The sequence below is a fragment of the Heteronotia binoei genome, chromosome 2, assembly GCF_032191835.1.
Source record: "Heteronotia binoei isolate CCM8104 ecotype False Entrance Well chromosome 2, APGP_CSIRO_Hbin_v1, whole genome shotgun sequence".
Lineage (NCBI taxonomy): Eukaryota > Metazoa > Chordata > Lepidosauria > Squamata > Gekkonidae > Heteronotia > Heteronotia binoei.
The window spans coordinates 80,669,144-80,681,443 of record NC_083224.1 but is presented as its reverse complement, the minus strand read 5'-3'; the positions used below and the strand labels follow the sequence as shown (position 1 = coordinate 80,681,443).

At 45.1% G+C, this 12,300-nt stretch overlaps 1 protein-coding gene across 2 annotated transcripts in view; it reads right to left on the bottom strand.

The window, feature by feature from the left end:
• Positions 1-12,300, bottom strand: part of CCND3 (cyclin D3) — a 96,655-nt gene that overhangs the window by 22,763 nt on the left and 61,592 nt on the right. The window contains exon 1 of one of the 2 annotated variants that reach the window (XM_060231417.1): positions 1,492-1,849. The exons of the other annotated variant lie outside the window; for it this stretch is intronic. Within the exon in view, the coding sequence (XP_060087400.1) occupies positions 1,492-1,680 (189 nt within the window). The 5' untranslated portion in view covers positions 1,681-1,849. Of the gene's footprint in view, positions 1-1,491; positions 1,850-12,300 lie in introns of those variants that run through there. 2 annotated transcript variants of the gene reach the window in all.

The window sequence follows — 12,300 nt, the reverse complement described above, 5'->3', positions numbered from 1 at the left end:
CACACAGTTGTTGCTATATAGCTTTTAAAATACCAACCTCTATAATTAGTTTGAAATTCATATGCATTTCAGTAAATTATCTTTGACTTGAAAGCAAGTATATTCTTCAACTCAGAAAAAAAATCAATAGCCCCCTCCCCATGTTACTTTTGTTGTCAGACTTTTTTTAAATTCCCATTTGTTTCCAATTTATAAATACTTTCCTGCATATAGTTATTGAAGTGGCTTCTTACAAATGACTGGGTGAATGGCTATTTTACAAGCCAGCCAGAACAAATTAAGGGCTGGATTTGCTTTATAAATACTATCTGCAGTATTTCTGCTTGCCATGCTAAATAAATGATTTTATAAATTGCATGTCAATGCATTTATTTAAAATAGATCAAGCAATTTTTTAGCTTGGTACTCTTTTTCTCCCTTTCCGCCCCCTCTGCAGTCTGGCACTCAAGTTTGAAAGTTTGCAATTAATAGTGACAAATTTATCAGTCCAGTGATCTGCATCACCGGACATGACCAGTGAGTAGAGCCCCCTACAGGTTGCCTGGTAAAGGTTCATAACACCCTTAATAGGGTCTCTCCCCCCACCCTGCAGTGCTAATAGGGTGCTTTTCTTAATACAGAAGGATGACACTGGAAGGCACATCGACCTAGTCTGAATTTTACCCAGTTTTCACACAATCTACTTTATTTACGTTATTCATAGCCCACCATCTTTTTCACTGGGACTCACAGCGGTTACACAGAGTGAGTCAGTACAATCAACAGGATGGGGCACTGCATAATCACTGGAATAGGATTTGGGTGTAGAACCAACCAGAATTATTAAAAAAAGAAAAGAAAAAAAGACCTGAAGCAAAGTATGATATGTCACATTAAATGATAAAAAAATTACAAAGTAGTATAGAGTCTAGACCACAGTTCCTAATAATTTCTCCAAGTAAGTTTGTGAATAATTTTGTACAGTACTACCCTATCTATTGCCTGCGTAGAAAAGACCTCTTATAATTCAATCTTGCACGTCCCCGTCCGCCCCCCCCCCCCCAGGGGCCTACGAATTTCCATTTTACAGCACACGGCTTCGTGCAGTGAACAACCCCCTTAAATCCCCCTCCCACACAACACAACTCTCCCCAGATGTAAAAGAATACCCCCTGTTGTCAGAGCGACGGAATCTCCCGCAATTGATCTTGTCGCTTGTCTCCCACCAGCTAGAAACTAAAGCCTCAGCCCAATGCATGCTTACTTCGGATGGGAATGCCAATACTCTCTGTGGGATTTACTTCTGAGTAAGCATGCATCGGCTCCGGTACAAATCGTACAATGCTAAATATGCTTGCTTGGAAGTAAGCCCGCTTAAAATCAATGAGAGTCACTTCCGAGTAAGCACAGCAAAAAGGGCGCCTTTAGGATTAGACGTAAGGAAAAAACGTGCTCGCTGGGCTCGAAGGAAGCGGGAGGGGGAAGCCAGATTTTCAGAGATCCTGTACAGACCTCCAGCATCCAGAAAGCCAAAATCTTCCGCATGTAGGGCTGGATCTCTTTCTGCACGCACTGGAAGTAAGAGACGTTGGGGCTGTAGCGCTCTTCTTGGCGTAGCAGATTCTGCAGTACGCGCCGGTTACCTAATAAGTGCGGGTCCCGCTTAGCCCGGATCACCTCCTGCCTGCAAAGCAGTTCCATGTGTCGGGGGATGGGAAGGATGGGCAGGAAGGGAAACAAGGGGCTCGGCAAGCGGGAGGTAGAGGCAAAGGGACTCACAGCCGGGCAGCAGGCTGAATCCGCCCCCAACAGCAGCACGGAGCTTAGCAAAGCTGCCTCCCCTCCCCCTGCAAACCTCCCGGCTGTACTGTCAGCAACGAATGTACAAGAGGCAGCCTTTCGTAAGAGGCGGGGCCTGGCCCGGGCCCTCCTCCTGGGAGGGGGTGGAACGGGGAGAAGGTATGGTCTACTCTGATACTCAATTCTAGGCCGGGCGTGGCATTAGAGAGGAGGAGACTTGTACCCATTCCAGCCCGGCAAAATTTCCCCTGCCAGAATGTTCTTGCAGCACAGGCACTGGCTGCAAGTTGTGTAGTCCTTCTCCCCCGTTACAATTTCATGGCTGCTTGCTGCCGGTTTGGGAGGGGGGGCATGTACCTCCATGCCCAAGAGACTAGGAGCTGCAAAGTGAACTATTGTTGCATTCTTCTGTCATATGCTGGTTTCTGCAAGATCCGGGATACTTGTTTATGGTGAAAGGGCCTCCCTGACTGCTCTGACCTATCACATTTGCTGGTATCTTAATGGATGCCACCAAGACCAGCCCTTAGCATCATGGTCTAAGTATTTTGCTCTCTACGCTTTTACATTTTGTAACATCATGCCTGATGAACAGCTGTTGAGCTCAAAAACTTTTACAGTGTTCCCTGCCACACTGAGTGATCCTAATAAAAGATATTATTCAGATATCTTGTTTTGGATTTTGTGTGGACCAATATGACTGCAACTTTTTTGAAACATCACAACCACCCAGTGTAGTTCAACAGCACATATACAGGATTGTGCCATGCCATGATAGGATCCCAACTCTTTGAAACAGGTTGTAAGGATGTATATTTAAATATGGTCTATTGCTGCTTTTTTAATATTGTGATTCTGTTCTGCTGGTAAGTTTTGCCTCTTTTAAAAGCTATGATACCTCTTTCATTAGTAAGTAATGATACCATGATTAGAATTTTGCTGATTAAAACAATAGGCCAACCGGGCGAGGGTCTCCGCTGCACATACAGCGGCTATTTATTACCTCGATGGATTGGGGCCCCCAGAGGTCCACCAGCCTAATGGACGAAGCACTTGCTCGGAGAGAGACGATCGTGGCACTGCCCCTCCTACGCACACGGGTGGGAGACGACAGCGACCAGGGCGCCTCGAAGGCAAGCGGGGGAGATGGTCGGGAAGAGCAATGCCCCGACCCGCTCCCAGATGAGGAGGAGGAACAGAACCCCGACCCGCGGGACCTCCTCCAAACTATGAGATTAGAAATGGCAGAGATGGCCAAAGATCTAAGAGAAGAAATGCGAGCCAACAATGCATTCATAGCCCAAGAGGTGAGGAGGCACTTAGACCGGGCATTGCAGCCACTGGCACAAAGAGGGGGCAACCACCACCACCGCCGCTGCCCCAGCAACCTCAGCTGCTGGGACAGCCATTGCTGCGAGATTATGGGCGAGGCTGTGAGCTGGAGAGAGTATTTTTCAATACAAGCCAACAGCTTTATGTTCTACTGGAGGCATACCTTCCCTGATGAGCTCAGCAGAGTGGATTACTTAGGCTCGAAACTGAAGGTGGCTGCCAAGAGATGGTACGAAACCAGGAGCCCTGAACTAGACATGGTAGCAGAGTTCCTATGACACCCTACTGACGCAGTACGAAGATCCTTTGCAAGAGACTCGAGCACTGACCACCCTGAGGTACCTACAACAGGGGCCCAAAGCCGTGCGAGAGTATGCAGCTGAATTCAGAGCCAGTGCGGCCCAAGTGCGAGGGTGGAATGAACAAATGAAGATCGAGCAGCTCCAGAGGGGCCTGAATGCCAGCGTACTGGATCGAGCCCTCCAACAGGCTTGCCCTACCATGCTGGTAGGGTGGGTGCAACTGGCAGGAAATGAGGGCGACCTGCACTGAGAGGTGTCGAGCAGCAGGTCGTGGAATTAACGGCACCACTGAGGGTGAAAATTATAGGAACCTTGTTTTTCATCCCACTGACTTTACTAAATTCTAACCTCAAATGTTTTATACATGCCAGAGCACTACTAGTTTCGGGGTGTACCAGAGACATAATCACACCCAAATTAGTAGAAGCTCTGGGACTCCCTACGAGTCCGCTCCCCCACCCCATACAATTTGAGCAAATGGATGGGACAGTGATGAAGGGGAACCCTGTACGGAGCAAACCGAAGGGGTACCGATGGGAATAGAAGACCCCTGGGATACAGAAATTTTTGTTGTGGCCCCATCATCATCATTGGATATTGTCCTGGGAGTTGGATGGTTGGCAAAACATGAACCCAACATAAAATGGGTTTTAGAGACGGGAGATGAGAATCCCACCAATGGAACGGGGAGTGGGGTCCGGAACCACCCCCCCCCCAAAAAATGAAAAGCTATGCCTCACTATAGAAGCGGTGAAATCAATTCCCCATAAGTACCGAGACTTAAAACAAGTGTTTAGTGAAGAAGCGAATGAGCTTCCCCCCATCGAGATATGGACTGTGCTATAGAATTAATTCCGGGGCAGAGCCTCCCTTGAGCTAAACTATACTCCATGGGGTGGGCTGAAAAAGCAGAACTCCGCAAGCTCCTAGACAAGAACTTAAAACTTAATACTTAAGATGCTTTGTGAACTATCAGCAATCTAACTGGGCAGAGTTGCTTCCATTTGTAGAATATGGATATAATAACAGCATACACAGCTCCACCAAATCCTCCCCCTTTCTGGTAGTGAATGGGTATGAAGGGAAACCTTTTCCACTACTACCAGGAGGAACAATGCCTGAAAGATCCTCAACTTTTCAGCAATGGTGGGGAGAATTGGGGAAGGCTTGGAACAACATCCAAGAAAATCTGGAATTGGCTAAAGAGAATTACAAAAAGCATTACGATAAGCACCATTCACCCGCTTGGGATTTTAAAGTGGGAGATACAGTGTTCCTCTCTACCAAGAACTTGCCTCTACCACAAACTTCTAAAAAAAATTGGCATACAAGTTTTTGGGACCAATCTGTATTAAACGGGTAATCAATGAAGTGACAGTAGAACTTGAATTACCCAAACTTTTTAGTAAGATACATCCCATCTTTCATTGCAGTTTGCTTCAGAGGGATCCTGGAGCCACGCCTTGGCACCCCTGAACCCAAGCTCCCAAGCCTATTCCAGTGGGGGATCAGAAGTAAAAGAAATCTTAGATGCTAAGCTGAAGCGGGGTGTATTGTATTTTTTGATTAGATGGAAACATTTCTCAACAGCACACGAGGAATGGGTCGTTAGCTCAAATGTGAGAGCGCCAGTGCTGATTAAACAATTCTATGCTAAATATCCTTCAAAACCCCGAAGAAGGGCTTGGGGGGGCAGTATGTCAAGAGCGCTTATTTCTGTAATATGATGGTTCCTTAGACAAAGAGCAGGTCACTGGCTCTTTACTGCTTCCCCCTTATTTACAACCGTTGGGCAAGTAATAAATCCATCTAGCCCAAGGATGTTTATGCTACAGCCTGACTGGTACCACTTGCAAGTCGCCTCTCCCACAGGTTCACACACTCTTATCTAATGCTAGAGAAGTGTGAGAATGGGAGATGTTTTTAATAGCCCAAATTCCTTAATAATAAAAGAGATAGTGTTTAGCAACCTTTGAACCCGTGACTCAAGTATGCATCTGTAATGTAACCTTTGAAGATATCCTATATAGCAACTGTGTAACTTTGTATACGTCATTACTCCCAAGGCTTGTGTCCTTAGTAAAGCTTCCGAGTTTCTAACAATAAAACAGCTTTGATTTAAAACAAAAGACTGATTATTGAGAAATATCAGCGCTTGACAAGAGAGTTTGATGGCCCTTAGCATTTATAGTGTTTTCTACACAGCGATGGGTTTATGTAATTTCCCTGTCACTATTGTGACAGAGCAGAAACAGGAGTTTCACATGACAGGTTTCCATACATTTTTTTTCTGCCCCAGTCCTCTGGCAGGAACCATCCCGCCCCCCATGCCATTAGTTTAGTAAATTAGCGAGTATTGTTAGTGGATTAGAACAACCTGCGTATTGGGTTCTTTGAATTCCAGATTTCATAAATCCCTTCCATTGCAGAGATATAAGGGGAAAGGTATACTTCTGTAATAAAAAAGGGCTTGAGACTTTTTAAAGAATAAAAGCTGAGAATTCAGAGAATCTGATATATTATTATAGTGATATAATGCACTATAACCACAGAAAGAGTGAAGTGGCTGCGCCAAAGCCGAAAGGACGCTCAGCTGTGGATGTGTCTGATGGTGAAAGAACAGTCCGATGCTGCAAAGAACAATACTGCATTGGAATGTGGAATGTAAGATCTATGAATCAAGGTAAGCTGGATGTAGTCAAACAAGAGATGGCAAGACTGAACATCGACATCTTGGGAATCAGCAAACAAAATGGGCAGGAATGGGTGAATGTAACTCAGAGGATCACTACATCCATTATTGTGGGCAAGAGTCCCGTAGAAGAAATGGTGTGGCCTTATAGTTAACAAGAGAGTGAGGAAGGTAGTAATGGGATACAATCTCAAAAATGACAGAATGATCTCAGTCTGTATCCAAAGCAAACCATTCAATATCACAGTAATCCAAGTCTATGCCCCAACCACAGATGCAGAAGAGGCTGAAGTGGACCAGTTCTATGAAGATCTACAACACCTTCTAGAATTAACACCAAAAAAAGATGTCCTCATCATAGGGGACTGGAATTGGGGAGGGACGGTGGCTCAGTGGTAGAGCATCTGCTTGGTAAGCAGAAAGTCCCAGGTTCAATCCCTGGCATCTCCAAAAAAGGGTCTAGGCAAATAGGTGTGAAAAACCTCAGCTTGAGACCCTGGAGAGCCGCTACCAGTCTGAGTAGACAATACTGACTTTGATGGACCGAGGGTCTGATTCAGTATAAGGCAGCTTCATATGTTCATATGAATGCCAAAGTGGGAAGTCAAAAGGTAACTGGAACAACTGACAAGTTTGGCCTTGGAGAACAAAATGAAGCCAGGCAAAGGCTAATAGAGTTTTGTCAAGAGAACAAGCTGGTCATAGCAAACACCCTCTTCCAACAACCTAAAAGGCGACTTTACACATGGACATCACCTGATGGGCAACACAGAAATTGGATTGATTATATACTCTGCAGTCAAAGATGGAGAAGCTCCTTAGAGTCAGCAAAAACAAGACCTGGAGCTGACTGCGGCTCAGATCATGAGCTACTCACTGCAAAATTCAGGCTTAAACTGAAGAAAACTGGGGAAGCCATTAGGCCAGGGGTGGCCAATGGTAGCTCTCTAGATGTTTTTTGCCTACAACTCCCATCAGCCCCAGCCATTGGCCACCCATCAGCTACCGTTGGCCACCCCTGCATTAGGCCATTCAGGTTTGACCTTGATCATATCCCTTATGAATATACAGTGGAGGTGAAGAATAGGTTTAAGGAACTAGAGTTGATAGAATGCCTGAAGAACTATGGACGGAGGTTCGTGACTTTTTTTTTTTTAGATTTCATTTTTTTTAAAATTAGGTTTCAGTATAAGAGGGGGAATAATGTAGGGATACAGAAGCAAAAAAAAAGGGTAATTGGGGAGAGCATAAGACAAAGAAACATTAACCAAAAAAGAAAAAGAGCAGTAAATATAACTATTAAATTTCTACCTTTCAAACCTAATATATAATTTTTTCTACCTGTAAGTTTTAAATTTTAACTCAAGACAACCATTACATTCTACAGTTCAGAGAGCTGAACCATTACATCCTACATTTCATTTCATTTCAGAGAGCTCTGAGAGAGAGCAGATAAGAAGTGCTATAAGGGTGAAGTTTGGCTTTCTAAACAGCTGGGGATGTTGCTGAGAATTTCTGAGTTTGTGTGACTGTGTGACTGCTGAAAATTCTGAGTTTGTGGTTGCTGGGGAACTGCTGTTTGTTTGGTTTGAGTGGGCTGAAGGTGATTGTTGCGGATTGATTAGGAGTGGCTGTGTTCCTGGGGCAGACTGAGGCCCCCACCCTCTTTGTATTATTAAGCTGCGCCTTGCAGAAGCGCGAGCCTTTGGTGCAAGCCAAAGGGTGCAAGCTAAAGGGCTCCTGGTCTGTGGCTCTTAGCCTGGGGGCTGTGTAAGGACCAGGAACCCAGATCCCTATTTTCCTTGTGTTCCCAATAAGGTAAGTAGACCCTCCAGGAGTGGAGCCACATAAACAAACAGGATATAAAGGGGACTGTATATTTTTAAAAAGCTATCATGAAGGTAGAATGCCAGCAGGGGGGTGGGGGCTTTCCAGTGTTTTTCACTGAGTGTCACATGTATGACTATCTGTCCACAGGACAGAAGTCTTGGGTGTGTGCTCGATGCAAGGAGCTCCTGGTCCTCAGGGAACGAGTTCGTACCCTTGAGGCCGAGGTGAGTGACCTGGAGAAGCAGAGACAGTCAGTTAGGCACTTGGAGAAGACTCTCGGGGACGTATTAGATGAGCCCCACTCTGAACGTGGCAGCCCTGTTGCTGCCAGGGAGCATGAGGGTCGAGAGGGAACAGGGCACCATGTTGAGGATAAGGGGAATGTGCCCTCAGAAGGGACCTCTTCTTCAGTTGGTGAGTGGGTATCCTTTCGTGCCAAGGAACCATCCTTGGGCAGGGAGAGAGGGGGAGTCTTGGTAGTTGGTAATTCGATCCTTAGGCAAGTAGACAGCTGGGTGGCAAAACCGCATACTGACCGTATGGTGACTTGCCTGCCTGGTGCGAAGGTAGTGGGCATTACGTGTGTTGTAGATAGGCTGATAGACAGTGATGGGGAGGAGCCAGTGGTCGTGGTGCATGTTGGCACCAACGATGTGGAGGAATGCAGTCGTGAAGTCCTGGAGGAAAAATTTAGGCTGCTAGGCAGGAGACTTAAGGCCAGGACCTCCAAGGTAGCCTTTTCAGAAGCGCTACCTGTTCCACGTGCAGGGCTGGAGAGACAGGCACAAATTAGAAGTCTCAATGTGTGGATGAGACAATGGTGTAGTGAGGAAGGGTTTAAGTTTGTTAGGCACTGGGATGCTTTCTGGAACAAGCGTAAGCTGTACAAAAGAGATGGTCTCCACTTGTCCCCAGATGGAACCAAGCTGCTGGCGCTTAAAATCAAAAAAGTGGCAGAGCAGTTTTTAAACTAAATCTTGGGGGAAAGCTGACAGGAGATGGAATGTCTGGTTCAGGAGGACTCCTCTCAAAGAGATGAAGGGTTAGCTGTTACTTTTCTACCGGGTAATGGATCAGAGTTGTCCACTGAGATAGTGACAAACAGTATGGAGTGTCTGCCAAAGTCTCAAGGCAGCAGGAGGAAGGTGGCGGGCCTAACTTGCCTGGGAAATTATAGATGTTTGTCTACAAATGCTAGAAGTGTTCTAAGTAAAATTGGTGAGTTGGAATGTTTAGTGTTGGTGGAAAACATAGACATTGTGGGAATTTCAGAAACTTGGTGGAATGAGGAGAATCAGTAAGACACGGTGATTCCTGGATATAAATTATATCGGAAGGCTAGGGAGGGAAAGATTGGAGGTGGGGTGGCTCTGTATGTCAGAGAGGGTATACAGTCCAGTAAGACTGAGGTCAAAAAATTAGATTCCCTTCTAGAAATGATTTGGGTCAAAATAGAGGGCCCAAAAGGAAATTTAACTATGGGAGTTAGTTATCGCCCACCAAATCAAAAGATAGAGGATGATTATAATATGATGGAAGGATTAAAGATAGTGGCTAAATGTAAAAACTGTGTCGTAATAGGTGATTTTAACTACCCGCAGATTGGGTCAATATGTGTTCAGGTCGAGCGAAAGAGATCGAGTTTCTACATGCTCTAAGTGACTGTGCTATGGAGCAGATGGTCACAGAACCTACCAGGGGTGGGGCGATCCTGGATTTGGTCCTAAGTAATACCCAAGACTTGGTGAGAGATGTAAAAGTGATTGCACCACTTAGGAGCAGTGACCATAACGTTATTGATTTCACCATTTCTATAAATAGGGAGTTGCCCCAAAAGACCAGCACAACCACGTTTGACTTTAAAAGGGGTAAATTCTCTAAGATGAGGAGGCATGTGAAGAGGAAACTGAAAGGAAAGGTAAATACAGTCAAAACCCTTGGGGAAGCTTGGAGGCTATTCAAAACTACAATCCTCGAAGCTCAGATAAAATATATACCACAAGTTAGGAAAGGCACAAACAGGTATAAGAAAAGGCCTGCATGGTTAACAAACAAAGTAATGGAAGCTGTAAAAGGTAAGAAGGACTCCTTTAAGCAGTGGAAAGCTAGTCCAAGTGAAATTAATAAAAGGGAACACAGGCTGTGGCAAATCAAATGCAAGACTGTGATCACGCAGGCAAAAAAGGACTATGAGGAGCATATTGCAAAAAACAAAGACCAACAATAAAAATTTCTTCAAATATATTGGAAGCAGGAAACCAGCCAGGGAGGCAGTGTGGCCCTTGGATGACCAAGGGTAAAAGGATTACTGAAGGAGAATAGGAAATGGCTGAGAAGCTGAATGCATTTTTCACTGTGGAAGATGAGAAGTGTTTGCCCGCTCCAGAACCACTAATTCTGGAAGGCGTGTTGAAAGCCCTGAGTCAAATTGAGGTGACAAGAGAGGAGATCCTACAACTGATTGACGAATTAAAAACTAATAAGTCACCTGGTCTGGATGGCATACATCCAAGAGTTCTGAAAGAACTCTAAGTTGAACTTGCGGATCTCCTGACAAAAATATGTAATCTTTCATTAAAATCTGCCTCCGTTCCTGAGGACTGGAAGATAGCAAATGTCACCCCCATCTTTAAAAAGAGTTCCAGAGGAAATCCGGGAAATTACAGGCCAGTCAGTCTGACTTCAATACCGGGAAAGTCGGTAGAAAGCATTATCAAGGACAGAATGAATAGGCACATTGATGAACACAAGTTATGGGTTCTGTAAGAGAACCTGTTACAGTTCTTTGAGGGAGTGAACAAACATGTGGACAAAGGGGACCCGATAGATGTTGTTTACCTTGACTTCCAGAAAGCTTTTGATAAAGTTCCTGATCAAAGGCTCCTTAGTAAGCTCAAGAGTCATGGAGTAAAAGGACAGGTCCTCTTGTGGATCAAAAACTGGCTGAGTAATAGGAAGCAGAGAGTGAGTGTAAATGGGCAGTCTTCACAGTGGAGGACGGTAAGCAGTGGGGTACTGCAGGGCTCGGTACTGGGTCCCATGCTCTTTAATTTGTTCATTAATGATCTGGAGTTGGGAGTAAGCAGTGAAGTGGCCAAGTTTGCAGAAGACACTAAATTGTTCAGGGTGGTGAGAACCAGAGAGGATTGTGAGGCAATCCAAGGGGATCTGTTGAGGTTGGGTGAGTGGGCATCAACGTGGCAGATGAGGTTCAATGTGGCCAAGTGCAAAGTAATGCACATTGGGGCCAAGAATCCCAGCTAAAAATACAAGTTGATGGGGTGTGAACTGGCAGAGACTGACCAAGAGAGAGATCTTGGGGTCGTGGTAGATAACTCACTGAAAATGTCAAGACAGTGTGCGATTGCAATAAAAAAGGCCAACGCCATGCTGGGAATTATTAGGAAGGGAAATGAAAACAAATCAGCCAGTATCATAATGCCCCTGTATAAATAGATGGTGCGGTCTCATTTGGAGTACTGTGTACAATTCTGGTCACCGCACCACAAAAAGGATATTACAGCATTGGAAAAAGTGCAGAAAAGGGCAACTAGAATGATTAAAGGTCTGGAACACTTTCCCTATGAAGAAAGGTTAAAACACTTGGGGCTCTTTAGCTTGGAGAAACGTCGACTGCAGGGTGACATGATAGAGGTTTACAAAATTATGCATGGGATGGAGAAAGTAGAGAAAGAAGTCTTATGGAGAAAGCACGGGAGTATCAGAAAAACGTCTATTTCTGTTTCATTGACTATGCTAAAGCCTTTGATTGTGTGGATCACAAACTGTGGCAAGTCCTTAAAGAGATTGGAGTACCAGACCACCTCACATGTCTCCTGAGAAACCTGTATAAAGGTCAAGAAGCAACTGATGGTATTCCCAGTAGTAATGTATGGCTGTGAGAGCTGGACCATAAGGAAGGCCGAGCGCAGAAGAATAGATGCTTTTGAGCTGTGGTGCTGGAGAAGAATCTTGAGAGTCCCTTGGACTGCAAGAAGATCAAATCAGTCAGTCCTAAGGGAAATCAACCCAGATTGTTCACTGGAAGGTCAGATGCTGAAGCTCAAATACTGCCTACCAAATGAGAAGGGAGCACTCACTGGAGAAGATTCTGATGCTGGGAAAGGCAGAAGGCAAAAGAAGAAGGGGACGGCAAAAGATGAGATGGCTGGACAGCGTTACTGATGTAACACGAATTTGAGCAGACTTCGGAAGATGGTGGAAGACAGGAAGGTCTAGCGTGACTTTGTCCATGGGGTCGCAAAGAGTCAGACTCGACTGTGTGACTGAACAACAACAACAATGCTATAATGATATTGAACTGCATAAGTTTTAAAAGAGTGTGGGGAAATAGCCACCATGGAG